Source organism: Ctenopharyngodon idella, chromosome 14 (assembly GCF_019924925.1).
Source record: "Ctenopharyngodon idella isolate HZGC_01 chromosome 14, HZGC01, whole genome shotgun sequence".
NCBI classification, from domain to species: domain Eukaryota; kingdom Metazoa; phylum Chordata; class Actinopteri; order Cypriniformes; family Xenocyprididae; genus Ctenopharyngodon; species Ctenopharyngodon idella.
This window is the reverse complement of record NC_067233.1, coordinates 4731418-4751183: the sequence shown is the minus strand read 5'-3', so window position 1 is coordinate 4751183 and position 19766 is coordinate 4731418. Positions and strand designations below refer to the sequence as shown.

The 19766-nt window shown below is 34.9% G+C and overlaps 1 protein-coding gene across 7 annotated transcripts in view; it reads right to left on the bottom strand.

Moving 5' to 3' along the window:
• Window positions 1-390: 390 nt before the first annotated feature.
• arap3 (ArfGAP with RhoGAP domain, ankyrin repeat and PH domain 3) overlaps window positions 391-19766 on the bottom strand; it is a 40664-nt gene continuing 21288 nt past the window's right edge. For 5 of the 7 annotated variants that reach the window (XM_051860170.1, XM_051860169.1, XM_051860174.1 and 2 more), the window contains 24 exons: window positions 18852-19051; window positions 18416-18501; window positions 16967-17149; window positions 15410-15551; window positions 14785-14889; window positions 12850-13006; window positions 12647-12749; window positions 12353-12551; window positions 12164-12227; window positions 10805-10968; window positions 10511-10723; window positions 10043-10148; window positions 9805-9952; window positions 9591-9659; window positions 8207-8281; window positions 7686-7803; window positions 7467-7595; window positions 6695-6831; window positions 6504-6586; window positions 6368-6403; window positions 3952-4015; window positions 3726-3869; window positions 3587-3625; window positions 391-1294 (listed from right to left, as the gene is read on the bottom strand). In XM_051860170.1, the coding sequence (XP_051716130.1) occupies window positions 896-1294; window positions 3587-3625; window positions 3726-3869; window positions 3952-4015; window positions 6368-6403; window positions 6504-6586; window positions 6695-6831; window positions 7467-7595; window positions 7686-7803; window positions 8207-8281; window positions 9591-9659; window positions 9805-9952; window positions 10043-10148; window positions 10511-10723; window positions 10805-10968; window positions 12164-12227; window positions 12353-12551; window positions 12647-12749; window positions 12850-13006; window positions 14785-14889; window positions 15410-15551; window positions 16967-17149; window positions 18416-18501; window positions 18852-19051 (3163 nt within the window). In that variant the 3' untranslated portion in view covers window positions 391-895. The remainder of the gene's footprint in view (window positions 1295-3586; window positions 3626-3725; window positions 3870-3951; window positions 4016-6367; window positions 6404-6503; window positions 6587-6694; window positions 6832-7466; window positions 7596-7685; window positions 7804-8206; window positions 8282-9590; window positions 9660-9804; window positions 9953-10042; window positions 10149-10510; window positions 10724-10804; window positions 10969-12163; window positions 12228-12352; window positions 12552-12646; window positions 12750-12849; window positions 13007-14784; window positions 14890-15409; window positions 15552-16966; window positions 17150-18415; window positions 18502-18851; window positions 19052-19766) is intronic. The other 2 variants (XM_051860173.1, XM_051860175.1) reach the window with 1 other exon arrangement.

The following is a 19766-nucleotide window of genomic DNA, read 5'->3' as shown; positions in this document are numbered from 1 at the left end:
AAAAAAAAACAAGTTATGAAGTAAAATATCTAGCTTCCGCTAGACCGCCTTCCCTATTCAACTTACGGAAAAAGCTTAACTGACGCCAGTTCTGTTTTTTTCTTAAGTTGAATACGGAAGGTGGTCTGGCGGAAGCTAGATATTTTACTTCATAACTTGTTAAATATGGATATTTTTCTTACACAAACGCATTGCTTCGCTTCAGAAGGCCATTATTAACCCTCTGGAACCGTGTGGAGTACGTTTATGATGGATGGATGCACTTTCTTCAGCTCATTCTCGTTGGTCCCGTTCACTGCCATTATAAAGCTCGGATGCGTCAGGATATTTATTAATATATCTCAGATCGTGTTCATCAGAAAGAAGAAAGTCATATACACCCAGGATGGCTTGAGGGTGAGTAAAGCTTGGGGTAATTTTCATTTGAAAGTGAACTAATCCTTTAATGTAAATGTTTTCCACCGATTATGTATTGCAGATCACAGATGCTTCACTTTTCATGCATTACGATTCATTTCTTACTGTTGTACATAAAATACAATGTTACAGAGCCAAGAAATGTATTTTAAAAAAGTTACTAAATGTAATTTTATCTGTAGGTACAAATAAAACAACAATAAAATATAATAATAATGATAAAAAATGTTGAGAGGTCAGTTTTAGTGTAACAAGTCAACAAATGCACATGCCAAAACAGATTTAACAAATTTATACAAAACAATTATAGCACAGATTCACAGACTTAAATCCAGTGACTGCTTTGGCACAATACTTCATGTTAATAAATGGATGGGTTTAATACTGGATTCTTGCTGGCCGGTTTCAAACAGATACATGTGGCAATTTCAAGTTCCAAAGTTGGGATTTGTCTAGTCTGTAAGATCAGGTGAGGCTCTCAGTCAGTAGTGTGCTGCTCTTCAGACTCTGGTTTCTTGCAGAACATAGTGGAGAGTTCCTGTAACAGCAATTCCTGTTGGGGGCTACATGATCTGTGTGACCTGTGCCTACCTGGGACGTGTAGAGAGTCCTCTTGGCTCAGGGTGTCTAGAGATTGACCAGAGGATGACAGAGAGTGCACTGGGTTAGACCCAACCATGCGATCCAGGGAGGCGGCCTTCCTCTGTCCCAGGCTGATGGGCCGTGCGGGCACCTCCTGTGTCTCTGCGTGAGCACTGGACAGGAAACTAGTTTCCAAAGATTTGAGCACCTGCAGACCGAAGTCGCCCACCTCCTCGTACAAAGGCTCGGGGCTTTCAATGCGCTCCTCGAACGAGTCGTGCTGCATCTTCATGGGCTGAGCAGGAGAAAGAAGACAATGGAAAGGCATACCGAGAGGTCAAAAACATATCTGTAGTAGATTTCACACAACTGCACTGAGCTCAGTTATTATACCAATAACAACACATTACAGTTACTTTACCACAGTTATGCCATAGTTATAAAAGTTATGAAAAACACTATACAAATAGTTATAAGCTGAATTTATTTTTTTTAAAACAACAGCAACAAAAGAGCAGAATATTCAATAAATAATGAAAATAATCATATTAACTTCTTTTCAAAAATAACGTGCACCTTAATAATAATAATAATAATAATAATTATTATTATTATATATTTTTAATTAATTGTTGTGTTTATTATTTTATTGTAGTTTTTGGTTTTGTTGTACGATATTACATTTACATATTTTTATTATTTTATGTAATAAAATAAGTGTAAGTGTATTTTAAGTGTATTTATCATATTAAATTATTATTTTATTTTATTATTTATATTATTTTTATTATACAATTTTAAGCTTTTTATATTATTACATTTTCATAATATAATGAATATACTATATTATATGATCCTTATAATCCTATATAATTATATATATATATAAAATTATTATTATTATGACATTACATTTTTTTTAATATATTAAATGAGCCATAATACTATATTGTGAATATACTAATATACGAACCATATATTACACAATACTACTACTACTATTATTATTATTATTATTATTATTATTATTATTATTATTATTATTTGTTGTTGTTGTTTTATATACTACTACAACTATATTGTGTTTATTATTATTATTATTATTATTATATAATTTTAATAAATAACTTTGTTTATTATTTTTATTGTAGTTTTGGTTTTTGTTGTATGATATTACATTTTCATATTTTTAAATTATTTTATTTTATTATACTATTTGTAAGTGTTTTTAATATTATTACATTTTTCATAATATAGTGAATATACTATTATATGAACCTTAATAATATATAATAATAATAATAATATACACTATAAATATAAATATATCATTATTATTATTATTATAGCATGACATTGCATTTTTTAATATATTAAATGAGTCATAATATTATATTGTGAGTATACTAATATATGGACCTTATAATATTACACAACAATACTACTACTACTACTACTACTACTAATAATAATAATAATAATAATTAGAATTATTATTAGTTCTTGTTGTTTTTATATACTACTACATCTGTATTGTGTTTATTATTATTATTATTATTATTATATTACTTTTGTTTTTAATTATATTGCATTACGTTTAATTACTTTAATTAACCATAATAAAATAGTGAATATACTATTATATGAACATTTTTTATTACATATTATTATTACTATTAGTATTATTTTTAATTTATGCTATAACTATTGTAAATAAACAAATAATTAATACAATTTTTATTATCTGCTATTTTACAACAGCTTTGAATGTATAGCTCATCCAAACAGACCAAACTTTAAAGCTATCCGTTCATAAAATACAAGTAAGCTTATGAGCTTGTGTCCTTGTTCACACAAATGTGTAAGTCCAACGCAAATCATTCTCTTGAACTACATCTTAAACCGAACCCACTCGTGACTATTATGTCATGAAAATACCTAATCTGCTAGATATCTGGTTAGATGATCTACCATTATGCGAACAAAAGAAGTATTTGTGGTTAGCGGGACATGCACAGAAAGGGATTCGCCCCTGAACAATGTTCAAAACAAATTACTTCCTTTTCGGAGTTTAAACTTTTGTCTCAGTATCAGAGCAACAACATCAAGATAATTGCCGAATACATTGAGGACAAAAGCATGAAGCCTGCAGACAATTTGCTTGCGAAAGCTTTTGGGCTGGGACACACCAGAGGCTGCAGCATTTTCCCAAAACTCCCTGCCCTCCCTCAAGGCTACAGTTGCAGAACAATGCAGTAGAAGCTTTCTTCCTCCAAATGCATCCTGTCATATCAGGAAACCCTGGTTCCCAACAGGAATGAGGGGGAAGGAGCAAGGAAGTCAAAGGGAATTCCTCAATTAAGTACAGGCTGTTTTGTAAAGCGTACTCCTAAACTTTTGAATGCTAAAGGTCATTTGATACTTTTCAAACCTCCTACTTTTACATTTTGACCAGCCACTGTAATCGGAGTAATTGTGACAAACTGTATTGCAACAAACTTATATGCAAAGGTGTGAAAACTCAACGTTAAAGTTATTCTTGCATGAACTGCATTTGATTCATCTGCAGATAAAAAGAAATACTTACAAAGAACATTGAGAGTGCTCTTCTCGTATGAAGCTTTCTCTGCAAAAACGCACAAAGACAAAAAAAAGCTAAATCTCAAAGCAAAGAACAAGCAAGCATCACAAGCACCGAACCACTAGAGGACGCTGTTGTGTTCTACCAGAGTCTGATTGGCGGAGAGCATGGTGGAGTTGGTGTTGCTCTCCTCTCCTCTGATGGGCACTAGCGGCATGGTGCCAAACTTCTGCTTGGAAATGTCAGAGGAAGAGTGCCGTCTCATCACAGGTGGGCGCAGATCATCATTCTGAGGGAGGACGTTAATGTTAATTTACGACTTTGAAATGTCAATGAACGTTCAGATTTGTTCAGTTTAAAATGTGCTGTACCTGTGCTTTTAGTAAATTGGTCATCCAGTCCCATAATTCAGTTTCACTGGAACAGCTAAGGTACCTGTGAGGTCAAGGAGAGTGATTATTGTTCACTGTGTAGATATAAATAGACACTTTCGATAAAGCTTATACCAAGACCCAAATTTGTAGTAATTTGAACCAAGCAAATTTATTTCTCAAAAATGGTTGATACACACACACACACACACACACACAGTCCCAATTTACTTAAAGGGGTAGTTCACTGATAGATTAGGATTAGACTGGGCTTCTGTTTATGTTCGCTGATCAATGTTTTATGTGAATAAAAGCCTAAATTCAATCTGTTCATCATCATATAAAGCGATTGAGTCTCTTCAGAAAATTTGGAATCAACCACTCAATTCATATGGATTAGTTTTACCATCTCTTTATGAACTTTTTGAAGCGTCAAAGTGTTGTATTGCGTGAGGCTGCCACCTTGTCATTTCTGACTTCTAACAAAAAACAGAACAATGCCTTAAAGCTGCTGTGTGACAAGGTGTACAGCAAACAAGCTAAAAAACCCAGAACTAAGTTTTTATAAGCTACCGAACGGTAAAAGCCAGCCTTTAAGGAGACAAAAGTGGATACAGGCAGTAAGACGTGAAGCATCAGCAGGAAGAATGGGTAAATTTTGGGATCCTGACACGCAGTATGCCTCAGTAAGCCTACGTGTGCGGTAAACTTTTTGTCACTGTTAAGTCAAATATCCAAATGTCAGTTTTATATATTATATTTCCTGTCGCTGATTACGTTACCCTCCAGTGGGCGTAGTTCTCATAGTAATATGACATGTCGCGCTCTGTCTCAATCGCCTGTATCCACTTTTTAGTCCTTAAATGCTCGTTTTTTGGGTCGACAGCTTATAAAAATTTCTGGGTTTTTGGTTCTGGATGATGACGCGTGTCGCTCTGCCTCTATGGAGGGACAGAAAACTCTCAGATTTCATCAAAAAGATCTTCTTTTGTGTTCTGAAGATGAACGAAAGTCTTACAGGTGTGGAACGACATGAGGGTCAGTAATTAATGACTGAATTTTCATTTTTGAGTGAACTAACCCTTTAACCTACACATAAATTATAATAATATCACTAACATTGATGAATAAACAGTATAAGGTAAGGCTAAAAAATAACAGTCCCAAACATAATAAGTTAGTAAGTTGGCATGAGCAAGCAAAAGTAACAAAAGTGAAAATAAAGTGGTATTTTGGGTTAAGGTTAAGGAAACTACAGTTACCATGGTATACACATAATACTAACATGAACTGTGAAATAAACATATGGACACTGATCCTGATGAACAGAATGAACATCATACCTGCATGCAAATCCTTCCCAGCTAACACACGACGTACCAGTTACATAATTTATTGGTACTTTTTGGTAATTTCATGACTTACTCATTGACAATGTAACTACAACGTTGCATGCTCAAAAATTATTTTATTATATGAGAAGAAGCTATGGAGTGCTATTAGAGACATAAAAATAACACTGGTTAAATATTCAGTTTTTAGCCATTATACAAATTTAGAATGCAGAAACTGACCAATCAGAATAAAGTATTTAAAATGCATTATGAATACCTTTATATATGCATTAAAGTCCCCTTGTAGTCAATCATTTTTATCCCTTAAAACTTACCTTTGTTTAAATATGTAATATTGATCATTTTCCTATGAAAAAAAATTCATCATGCCTTAATATAGCTTGAATGTTGCTTCAGTTATTATACATGGATCTATGAATATGTTAATTAGCCCCGCCTCCACTCTCTTGCACAAGCTCAGAGATCCACTCGGTCAACTTACTGAGGTAAACGCTGCACAATGGTATCACTTTTTACAACGTCGGACACACAACGGTAATTAATATGATTAGCCTTTTGCTTGACTACATTATCAAACAGCTAATAATGTGTTGCTAATGTTACACAAACCATGTTCCAGTTTGCCATCTGAGTCTGCCTTCGAAAAATAATATCCTTAGAAATGCTTTGAACAACTCAGATCGTCAGAGGAGAAAGGCATATCGCTCATCACAACATCGTGATTTACACTATTATTGTTAAATCTACCCGATATATTGTCAAATCTACCGATTTTTTATATCAACAGAAAAATATACTGGGATAACCTGACGTGATTGGTTACAAGGTAGTTTGTGACATCACAAACACCAGCGATTTCAAACCACGTTTTTAATACTCAGCAATGGTGTTGACTTATGAATTTGCACATGGTTTGTCTTAAAGCATATTAAAAACACCACATAGACATATAAACAAAAACTTAAAAACTTGATTTTCACCACAGGGGGACTTTAAAAACTGATTCTTATAGATTCCTGAACTATTCCATGTACAGTATAACACATTTAAATAATACTTACAATTGCTGTTTATCCAGCATTACTGTTAATCCCCATCTGCAAGTAAATGCACTCGTTATTTAAAGTTTTATAAGATTCACTGATGAAAAGAAGGTTCATTTGTTCTAAAAGCAGAATTGTGAAGAATGCATCTTACTTTGTTGGTGGCTTTAACTTCTTTCTGATTCCCATGTAAATCTTCAAGGTTTTGAGTTGCCACTCTTTCTCAGGCTTGTTGCACTGTGATGAGGGAAAGATGCTGAAATGTTCAGTTCACCATCTTCTCATTCATACAGAAACCTGTAATGTGCTTTTTATGTAGAAGCTGATGATGAACTGTATGCATACTTTTTTGTCCTTCATCAGGATTAATCTGTGGTCTTTAATTTGGAATGATCGCTCCTGGAATTTGTTTCCTTGCAAGAGTTTGGGAGGCTCTTCCCGACACTTCAGTACTCCAGACTTCACAATCTCACTCTTATAGGCTGTAACCCACAACACAGAGATACATCAGATATACAAAGGTCAAAAATCAACAACAATACAGAGAACAAAATATACAATTGGGAGTTTTTATGTGATAAAATATGGTTTTAGAGTTTTATGTTTGGATGCTGTGTAGTAATAAATGTCATGCTATATTTAATCTTTTTTTATTATTCATTTATTTAATTATTTTTCTAACTCTTGTATACACTACCATTCACAAGTTTGGGGTCTTTTTTTGAGAGAGAGAGAGAGAGAGAGAGAGAGAGAGAGAGATTAATACTTTTATTTAGCAAGGATGCATGCATTTGTTCAAAGAAGACAGTAAAAACATTTATAATATATTTCAAAATTAAATAAATGACTTTTTTATATATATTTTGCTTTGCCATCACAGGAGAAAATTACATTTTAAAATATATTAAAACAGTTAATGTAAATTGCAATCATATTGATCACTTTCTTTCTTTCTTTCACCGACCCCAAACTTTTGAACAGTACTAGAGGAGAGATTATATGGAATATTTGTATTTATAAAAATTAATTTGTCACAATGCAGAACCCAAAATTTGTTACACTTTATTACATTTTCTGAAAGAAGTCAGCTCATCTGATGGAATGAATATGCTTTCACCTGTGAAAATGTCTATAGCTTCTCCTCTAGGCACCTTCTTCACCACCAGATATGCCGAGCTGGGATCGGCCATTTTACACCACTGTAGAGCTTGTTCCAGAACCTTCTCTTTGGGGTGAAGAGGTCGCTCTGCAGAAATGACATCCTGCATTTATCTACTGTTTTCCCCTAATTTCAGTAGTGAACAAAGTAAAATTGTGGTGTGCATTTTGTTTTTACCGAGCTCTCCTTCCTCAATGGCCTCAAAGGTCATCCACACATCTTTTTCCCCAGCAGGAATATTTCTCATATACAGCACCTGATTGGTCAGCTCCTCAGCACACATAGTGGGGGACACCTGTGGAGAGGCCATAAGGGTTTGCAATAATGGTTTCAATCTGCCACCTGCAGGTAATGTTGTGCAACAGCAACTCTCAGTCAAAAACCAGTCACATACAGACATGAAGCAGACAACTCAAAAGACTCCATGTAATAAAGATTTGAATACAATATTATTTTATATATGTTAGCTTTGAGGCCATCTATATGCTAGTGTACTAATAAAGGTTGACAAATCATTAGCAGATATACAGACTTAAACACATAGTTTTTCCCTTCTGGGACAATTGACTAAAAATAATGTTGACCCCATATCCTGCTGAAGGGCATATATGCATGCACACACACATATACATATTCTGTTTCAACAGGAAATACAGACAATTGAATTTATCATTTTTTTCCCAAACATGATCCCTTACTTTCAGAGTGATGCAGCAATCTGCTATTTTTTCTTCTAGATAAACTTCAATAATCAAGTCCCCTGCCTGTGAGAGCTGCAAGAAACAGAGAAAAATGTTAAAAATATAATAATAATAATAATAATAATAATAAAAAATGTAGCTGCAAGCAGCAATTAAGGGGCCAAGCACAACAGAAGCAAACAAGAAAGCTAGCAGCAGACCAACAATGTAATAATGGACTATTATAGCAACTGAGACAAAGACACTGCATGTCAATTTTGAAGTCAATCAGACCAACAATTCTGTAGTTAGAGCCAATTTCATGTTTTGTTCAATTATAGCGCCACCAAGTGGCGCAGTCCCACCACTTTTTTGTGTGTGTCGTCAGAGTGCCCCCATATATAAGCGTGTCAGATTTGGTGAAAATATCTCATTTCGTTTAGGAGACATTTATATGTATGAACACATAAAAAAAATTACCCACACCTGACTTTGGTTGCATTTTTCAAAATTTTGACAATGACAACGAGCGTATAGTCAATGACAAATGTTTTCAATTTTCCTTAGGTGGTTTCATCTCAATCGGACTAATGGTTTCTATGATATTCCCGAATGTAGTTTAAACGTTAAATCACAACGTTGAACTAACCATAAGGCGAAATCTAGCATGTTTGGTATCACTGGACTCGGCAAGGATTCAGGAATCCAAGGAGATAACTTGGATTCCCGTGAAAATAAGTCAACCACATCCAAAGTTATAAGCATGTAAATATTTTTTTTCACCACTAGGTGGCACTGGTCCAAAACTTCTCAGACTCCTTCAGGGCATCATGCCGATGACCCATACCGAGTTTCATAATGATACGTTCATGTGCTCCTAAAATACAGTATTTTACTACAAAATTCAAAATGGCCGACGCCCAAAAAGACCGATATTATATATGATGCCCCGAATCTAACGAGACCAATTTTATGATTTTTGAAAAACAGTTAGAAGTTATAAGCAAAAATAGGAATTTTTCGTATCTCCAGACCAGTAGGTGGCGCTGCGCCGAAACGCAACATGTAGCCTCAGGTCATGCTTGTGATGACATGGACCAAGTATATTGTATATATGGTATATCAGCCTAAATACGATAAAGCGTTAAGGAGATACAGCCTTGCGTCTATTTTCAGCAAAATTCATTTGCACGTTTTTCAAGTAAAAGTAGGTTTTTCGGAAAATTCAAAATGGTCATAGGGTGCAATCAAATCGTCTTGAGCCAAGGAATTTAGTTTCTAGCCCTTACGATTCAATTAGCATAAATATAAGTGCAAGTTTAGACATCTGGTGGTAGAGAGAGATAGGAAGAGAGAGAAAATATAATATAAAATATTAAAAATAAACTATAAATTGCTCTACCTGCGTGTCTCTCCAGGTAGTTATCAAACTTATTTCCAGTTCAATCTGAGTTTGATGCTCTTCATCAATCTGATCAAACACAAAAAGAAAACACTTTTTAAATTATTAACAATTATTAACAAAAGTCATCACCTGACCACAACACTTGTCTTTAACACAGTAAAATGTAATTTTATATCTGTTATAATATCATGCTATGAAGTTATCCACTTACATCAAATATATACAGATAGTTATCAATGAGGTCTTCTATGATTTTGACCTCATGCTCTCCTTTTCCATCAGTCTGAAACAGGCTGGGAGCAAACAGCAGGGACAAGTTCTTAGTGCACATCTGATTCAGATCAGCACACTTCTGTACCCTAAGAGAGAGGAAGAGACAGCATGTAAGAGCTGCTATAATTACAAAAACAGACACCTGAATCAGAATTAGGCCAATATGGCTTACTCACCTGTAGAGATGACTGATGAGTGCTGCTAAAGTAGTCCTGTTGACCCGTGGTAAACCTCGAATCAGCTCTTTGTATCGGTCCAAACGCTGTGTCTTTAGAGGGATCTCTGCATATAGTACAAGAAATCACTGAGACAACTCAAACTATCCAAAATACAGTAGTCAGTTATTTGAATATTCTGTGTTATTTTATGTATATGGTTGTAAAATCCATTTGACAATATTACAACATTACTTTTTTTTTACTGTATTTTCGATTAAATAAATTCAACATGGGTGCATAAGAAACATTTTTAAAAACATTTTAAAAACCCTAAACTTTTGAACGGCAGTGTATGCTCCATCAAAATCAACTTTTGCAATCGTAACATGCCACAGATCCACATCATAGACATTATTCTGAAAATAACCCATAATATTTAACAAATTTTCTTTGTTTGAACATTTATATGCAGTTTACTGTACTAACTGGCAGCTTCCCTCCAGAAGGGGTGGAGATCAGCCATGAATATGGGATCATCAATCTCCCGAAAGAACCTTTTCAGTACATCCGTCACGTCCTCTATGAAGTTATCTCCAATACGTAGTTTCACATTACGGGCATCCCTACGAAACTCTTCCATCAAAAGCTTGATTCTGGACTTTGCACCATTTTTCCTGTATATTCCCTCATGGCCCAGACCTGTGTAAGAGAGTTTTTAATCAGCTGGATTCTAATGTTAATGTTATAGCACAGGGAAATGACATCCGTTAATCTTCTCACCATACTGGGTTATGAACGCAATGCAACTGTCTACGATGATGGGGATGTCGTTTCTGCTGAGCTGCTGGTCTTTAAGGTTGTTCCCTTTCCCTCCCGCAGCCTTCTGGATGTCTGCATACCACAGGGAGAAATCGGTCCTGCCCATGCCCTGGAGATGGAGAGTCCTGCAGGCACAGTCATTATGTTTTGATAAAAGGTTAGTGGGGCTTTTTCTTCTTTTGCAATAACATGCAATCGTTTGCAATCAAAGAAGGAACATGTATTAAAGTGCCCATATTATGCAATTTAAAAAGGTTCCTAATTTTGTTTTGGAGGTCATCTACAATAGGTTTACATGCATACAAGGTTTTCTCATAATATACATTGCAGCATCACCTCTTTTCTCACAGTGTCTGAAACAGTTTGATAAAGTATTCAGTCTCTCTAAACTCCTCTTTTACAAGCTTACTCTGCTCTGATTGGTTAGATGGCTCATCTGTTGTGATTGATCTACTGCTTACGGTGCATGTCGGAAACTAATCCATTAGAGTCCTCATTCATTTGCTTTGAACAACGCAGAAAACAGCATCTTCTCGACATGTTGAAAACACAAACTCTTCTAAGCCTCAGTTAGACTAGGGTTGTTAAAGTACCGACTTTGGTACCAAGTCGGTACCAAATATACTATACCAGCATTTCCGCCTAACATTTTGAGTGCTGTTGAGTGGAATCTCACTAACTTAAACACCTCTGATTGGCTATTGTGTTCACGAGCTCAACAGATATGTCTGTGATTGGCCATTGTGTTCACGTGCTCAACAGATGAAATGTTAAAAATGTGCTGATACCAGCATTTCCTACTAGCATTTATTCTTACACACACAGAAGCCTTTGAAACCAGGTGTCTAGCAGCAGGTCTGTCTATCAGCGGGCATATTAGGGATCCGCTGATAGATGCCTGCTTTCAAACGCTTCCGTGTGTATCTGTGTAAGACTAAATGCTAGTGGGAAATCCTGGTATCAGCACATTTTTAACATTTCAGTACCAACTTGGTACCAAATTCTGTACTTTTGACAACCCTAAAGTAGACATTGCTCGCAGACAGCCAATGAAGACCACAGGCTGGCATTATGCAAATTTATTACAAACCTACGTAAGTTCTTGCAGGAAGTAAGACTGGAATTACTGGCTGTTCAGGATCTGTTCTTTCTTCTCAGAGACAATAACTCCATTTATTTGCACTTTGAGACTTTGCAGACCTTTAACCTTCACAAACATCTATATAACACACTACATGAACGCATAATAGTGGCACTTTAAGAAAGTTAAATGGGTTTAATTTGGCATTAAATGTGCATTTACAGAAGTCAAAGACCCACCTTCCTTTCTCAACAAGAACCAGAATGTCCTTCTTCTCATGGTTCTCTGTTTCTGATGCAATACCTTGAACCCAAGACAAAGACGGATAAGTACATAGCTCCTTTATTAATCCCTGAGGATAAATTTTGCAGCATTATTTTCTCTGAAATATCACATCAGTGTCACAGTGATTTAGCTAACAGACTCACTGAGCTCCTGTAGGCGTTTTAGGTTTATAATATCCTCTGCGGCTCCATCATTTCCAGGGCATATGAACAGGTTGGACTTCTGCAGAACAAAGAAGCCTTCTTTCCACTGCTGCGGGTCTAACATGGCCTTGTAGCGCAGTACGCCCACTCGCTCGAACTCTCGCGCCAGCAGGCAGTGACAGCTGAGAGGTGTGGTGGCCTGCCAGAGATCAAAACCGAGATGAGATCTAATGCACTGATGTGACAAGATATTTCTTATGCACATAAAGCACAGCTTGACTCATTAATATTTACCTTCCCTATTGCTCTCGCCCAACTGTGCAATGCATCTGGAGTCTCCAAGCCAAACTGGATCAGTTTATCAGACGTTAAGTAAAGTTCAAAAGTGTATCGAAATCTGAAAGGAACGACCAGAATGAGATTGTTATAAATGTTATGATGTAAAATACGATGACCATTTCTAAATCTGAAAGTGTCCTGAAGGACGTGATACTCACTTGTCAATAAAGCCGCTGTTGTTGCTGGAATCTGGCCTGTTAACTCCTAAACAGATGATGTCTTTAACATTGATCTTCATACTGGGCTCATGACATCTGTCAGACTCATAGAAGAGAATAGACTTCTCCACCGAACACCAGAACTTTTGAAAATCTGCTGAAAAAATAAAACCAAAAAGGTAATTAAAAACAAACAAATCAATCAAACTGCAACAAACAGGATATAACATTCTGAACGCATACAAGTAGTAACTAAATATGCACAAAGTATTTTTTTCTGTATTTTTCGTATTAGATGTCATGTCGTTTAACTATAAAATGATGTAGTCTTTGTTAATAGGCTTTCATTGTGTTGGCAAATACTCGCTTTATTCCTGTTTTCTGCTTCTGCATATTATAGAGCCAATTGGATAAATTATGCAGCTATAAATGTTTTCGTGTGTTGGTATGGATGTCAGAGTGTGGTTTATATGTGTGTATTAAAAAAAATGTGTGTGTACGTGTAATTTGTGAGAGAGAAAAACTATAGTGTACTGAAAATCACAAATCCAACCACTGTGTGCAGTGGAGCTTTGCTGGCATCTAATGGGGAAAATTTGGTACTGCACCCGAACAAAATCTTACTGAAAGCTCATTTTTTGAGATATCAACCTCAAATTTGGAACACAACTTATTTAGATTTATGGCTTTGATTTTCTAGCAGTTTTAGAGTTCAACATGTTTCATTAAATATTTATTTTATATAAAATACTGTTCATAAATCATTTTCATAAACTTAAACCTCTGTAACTTTCTTATTTCACTTTTTAAACTTTACTTCAACAATAATCTGCCATGAGTCTTCTTTAAAATGAGACCAAACTTAAGTCTGTGCTCCCAAGCTTCAAATTTTTATGCCAGTTTTTGGATATTTTTGTCCTCTTTGGACCTCTGTGTTAATTTTTTTAATTGACGTACAAGGGTTAAAATCTCTAATGTTCACCAAGGCTCAAAAATACAGTGAAAACTGTAATATTGTGAAATATTTAGCGCTGTCAAATGATTAATCGCGATTAATCGCATACAAAATAAGAGTTTGAGTAATATATGTGGGAGTACGGTGTGTAATTAATATGTATATATAAATACACACAAATTAATGTATATATTTAAGAGAAATATGTTATGTACAAAATATTTTTATTTATATATAATATAAATTATATAAAAATATAAATAAATACATATACTTGTAAATGTTTCTCAAATATATACATGAATGTGTTTGTATTTATATATACATAATAATTACACACAGTACACCCACATATATTAGGCAAACTCAAACTTTTATTTGGTATGTGATTAATCGCGATTAATCATTTGACAGCCCTAGAAATATTACTTTATATATGTAATATATACTTTATATATATGAAATAACACTTTTATATTGAATATATTTTAAAATGTAATTTATTCCTGTGATGACAAAGCTGAATTTTCAGCATCATTACTCCAGTCTTCAGTGTCACATGATCCTTCAGAGATCAGCATAATACGCTGAAAAAAAATTTCTTATTATTATCAATGTTGTGCTACTTTTATGTGCTATTTTTGTGGAAATATTTTTATGGATTCTTTGATGAATAGAAAGTTCAAAAGAACAGCATTTATTTGAAGTAGAACTATTTTATAACATTATAAATTATTTTACTGTCATTATTGATCAATTTAATGCATCTTTGCTGATTAAAATTATTAATTTCTTTCAAAAAAAAAAAATCGTACCCCAAACTTTTGAAAGTGTCATAACTTTTGAAATGTTTTGTGCATCTTAACAATACCCAGTGAATTTAATATTTGATGTGTATGAAACAGTACTGAATAGCTTTATTTTTACTGAAGGGGTACATTTAGTTCCTAAATCACTGCCAAGGCTTGTTTTTCACCTACCGTCTCTGGTTCTGCGGGATAATGTCCCTTTGTTCAAGGAGCCTGTCTTGTAGAGGTAGCCGGAGTACAGGATGGGCTGCATGATCTCATCATAGACACAGGAATCTAAATCCAGAAAATTACAGTTTGATGCTTCACACTTCTTGTATTTCACATATCTTTCATATATTAAAGGTGAAGTATGTAATTTTATTGACGTCAAATTCTTTCTCCAATAGTAAATATGTCAACTTTTCACAGGTTAACTTTAAAAACGGAGTGGTCTGACGTGTTCACTTATGTCTCAACCAATGCCTTGTGTTTGGGGAAGGATAACTTGTAATAAACTTTTTAGTAGGAAATTGATTAGTGTCCAAACAATTCAATAGACTATATATAAAAAAAAATAAAGAATCATAACTTTGCTATCAGGGCCAAGATTAGAAGGCTTTCCAAAGTACACAGAAACAAAGAATGTAGCAAAACATTAATAAAAGCATTGGCACTACGTTCATAAGATGGAGAATTTTTTGTTGCTGTTGGGATTTCGATTATTTTTCCAGTTCCGTTTGTTACCAATTAAATTACAAACTTCACCTTTAAGAAATATGGCTGTAGTGAAGTACTGGAAATGACTTTATCATACCTGCAGACTGTGTGTATGAGTAATGTGGGGACAGACGCTTAACGTTTCCATTAGCGTCAGCGAGTCGAACGGCCTCAGCTTCTGCAAAAATCTGAGTGACTGTTTTCAGCAGGTTCTGCTCGGTCACGGCAGTGCACAGCGCCTGCAGGGGGACCACATACACACACACAAACGTACACACACTTAAACAAATGCACTGCTAATGGCACATTCAGCCAAAGGACATTCAAAGCTTCTTCCAAAAATCCATCTATTCATTGCAGTCCTTTTATTAGCTTTCTTAATTATTTACAATTCACAGCACATCCATCGCTTATTCTGGGGGTATATAGGTAGTCTCGATGCACAAATGATAGCCTTGGTAAAGTCTTGAGAAAGAATAATACACACTAATCTTGGCTTGACCGCTGGCATAATACTTAGATGGCTCTGGCTATATTAAGACAGGATGTCCTCACTGCCCTAGTGGGGACTGATCTAAAAGTTTTCTTTTGAAGCAAAGCTATTACAAAGAAATGGCCACTGCTCGAGTACACAGCGGATCTCACTTGAGGAAGTACTGCATGTATTTCAAAATTAAGGTGTTTGTTGCAGAAGAGGAAGAGGAAATGCATTTATTGTGCAAAGGTGTTGAGGTTATGTGGCACTAAAGACATCTGACCAAAATATCCCCTCACTGTTATCTGTGCAAAAGACCTAGATGTACATCTGCATAAGATTCCACATTTTTTGAACAATGAATTCCCTTGACTTTTCCATGGTCATTCTTATCATTCATGATTACTAAACATTATTGAGAACAATTTATATTTACTATACCCATTACTTTAAGATGTTAATTTCACATAATAATAATAATAATAATAATTAGTATTTTTATTATTATTATTATTATTATTATTAGTAGTAGTAGTAGTAGTAGTAATAGTACTAATAATACTGATTATTATTATTAAAATGCAAAATAAAATAAAGAATAACAAAAAATGTTAATTATTATATTATTAGTAGAGTAGTATTGAGTTGTTGTAGTAGTAGTAATACTAATGATTATTGTTGTTGTTGTTATAATTAAAATGCATAATAAAATAAACTATAACAATGTAAAACTCGAATATTATTAATAATAATAATAACAACAATAACTATTATTGTTGTTGTAAGAATATAGCCTAGCTTAATTTTCATAACTTTAACATAACATGCCTGGAAATCACAATTTTTAAAATCCCCTAATATTATATATATATATATATATATATATATATATATATATATATATATATATAAATAAATTATATATTAAAGGAGCCATACTTAACAATTTTAAAATGTTTACTTTTTTTTTTATTTGCTTTTTTATTTATTTTTTATTTTACTTTAAGACTTCTATATTTAAATAATCTCTGTTATGATTGGTTAACTTCTTTCAATAAGAAATGAGCAATAACTCCCCCATCAAGTTGTTAAATAGATATGTCATGAGGAATAAGGAAGGGAATCTATATATTTTTTGCATAATCTGTACCCTGTAAGTGCAAAGGGTTTATCCTTTACCTTAAGAAGTTCCTCCTGGGTGCTGAAACTGGGATGAGGGTGGCGATATCTGCCTTCTTTGTATTTATGGATGATAAACTCTCTCCGCTGTTCTGGGGAGGCATCACAGTCCAGCTCCTCAGTCACAGGAAGTCTGGCTGCCCAGAATTCATTAGCTCTATCGTTGCCAAGCATTATGAAGAGCTAAAACAGATAAGGGGTCATCTTGGCCTTATTTGTAAAAGACAGTGTAGTAAAATCACTTGGGATATCAGCAATCCTGATAACCAGTGCCGGTCCTCCCTATACGCAAAGTACGGAAGCTGCGAAAGGCCCCTGAACCACCAGGGGGCCCCCTTCCTCTCAAAGAGGATTTAATGACTAGGGCTGAGTGAGTAATAGAATTTTAGTTTTGTTTTTTTTATTTTTACAATGCCACATTCCATTCTTTTCCTTTAAAGCGGAGCGCTGTGTCCCTTCCAACGTAACGTTCAAATCAGTCTAATCAAGTAACGCAACTGTCATAATATACAGTCTCCTGCCGGACGTGCTTGATACTAAAAAAGAAAAAAAATTATAAAGTTAAAAGCACACCGAGCTGCGAAAGAGACGCTGTTCCCTAGGCGGCTTTCTGTGTGCTTGATCCGAGACAGAGAGAAACACGGACAAGTATAGACTACTTTGGGCTTCGAGTGTGTGCTTAAGCGAACATATACACACAAAAATATGTCAAAATGTCTGTTTTGGAAGGTTTCACTTAAACGCAGTCAGTTATTTCTTAAGTGAACATAAACATCTGGGGAAGTACTGTATTGTTCTGAATATAAAACTGTTTTTTTCTCAGAAATACATCTAAAAAACGGGTTCCTCTTATATTCAGTGTCTAGACTTACATGTCATTAATACACCCGCAACAATAGGTGCTGCCAAATACGCGTAAAACGATGTGTCAGATTGTAATGTTAGAAGATCGCTAACACAAAAAAAGACAGTCTTAAAATAGTCAAAGAAAAGCTTGACTCATGTTTGTGTGCCTCGCTGACGGGACCAAACTTCAACAAAGTGTTTGTTTTTAAATGTGATTGAATGTGATTTAGTACATTTAATAAGAAACAATATATATTTAATTCATATGGTGTTTTATTTTTTACATTTGATTATTAAATTTCCGTATAGCAGTCTATTTTTAGTAGGCTAAATTGTTTATGTCATTTGTATCTTTTTTCTATTGTATTCTCTTTTGTTTGTAATTTTCTTTTTTTTATTGTATTACTGACTGTTTCAACTCACTGTTGTTTGTTGACAGTGAATTAGCTCTGAACAGATTAAGGGTTTGGGGGTCATTTTGGGTTTTTCATCAATGCTCTGAAAGGGGCCCCCAGAAGTCTAGGACCGGCACTGCTGATAACTGGAACATAAAGATCTTTTCACAGAAAGACCTGTGAAAAAGAAACTCACGGCAACCCTTACCTGAACAATCTCATTGCTCCACACACTGGTGTCCAGTTTCAGACTTTGCACTTTCGACACCATTGTGCCAAGACTTCGATGCTGGCCTGCAGGCAGACAGAACAAAAGAGGCACCACATCACTCTCTACGCACCATTCATTCAGTTTGTCCCAAAAGACTTCCTGATATGGTGCCTCTGAGCCACATTTAGGCATGGAGGACCTCATATGAACTCTTAAATGAGCTTAGAAACTCTTAGCACCATCTGTACAAACCAAGACACTGCCGGATAGTCACTATTTGGATAATGCAAAAGATCTCACACCAACTGTTTTAATGAATTTCTAGTCTAATTCAGCAGAATTTGTTGTGCTTTATACATTTAAATTATAAAAGCCATCGAGCTGATAATACACCCAGTCTTAACACCACCACATTGGTCACACACACACACACCTGCGCAATTCTTGCAGATGACCACACAGAGATTAATGGATGCCCAGTCTGGATTGATGGCTTTGCAGTCTGCGCAGATCTTGTTGGACCTGTTGGACCAGATCTTCTCCGCCACCTCATAATCAGATAGTGTTTCTGCTATAGATTCCTGCAGGGCCTCCATCCAGTCCCTCTTCTCTCGCTCCGACTCTGCCGTAAAGCTGCAAAGGTGCACAAAACCCTCTTAATGCTCTGCCTTCATGGATCCTATTAATTGTCTCTAGTCTGGCATGGATAATTTGTGGGAACACACCTCTGAATGACTTCTCTGCTTTCTTTAAGTGTGCAGTTAAATTTGACTGATCAAAATTGACTTTATTTCAATAATGCCTATGTGTGTGTGTGTGTGTGTGTGTGTGTGTGTGTACACTACAGTTCAAAAGGTTGGGGACAGTAAGATTTTTTAAAAATAATGCTTTACACAGATCTACAGTGACAGTATAGACATTTATAATGTTACAAAAGATTTCTATTTCAAATAAATGCTGCTCTTCAAAGAATCCTGGGGCAAATGTATTGCTGTTTCCACAAAAATATTGAGCAGAACAGCCGTTTTCTATGGAAGCTTGTTTTCACCATGAAATAAAAATTAAAAAAGATAATTGCTTTTTTTTATCTCACAATTCTGACTTTTTCTCTCACAATTGTGAGTTTATATCTCACAATTCGGACTTTTTTCTCAGAATTGCGAGATATAAAAATCACAATTGTGAGTTATAAAGTCAGAATTGCGAGTTATAGTCAGAATTGCTTGATATAAAGTCAGAATTGCGAGTTATAGTCAGAATTGCTTGATATAAAGTCAGAATTGAGAGTTATAAAGTCAGATCTGCGAGTTATAAAGTCAGAATTGCGTGATATAAAGTCAGATTTGCA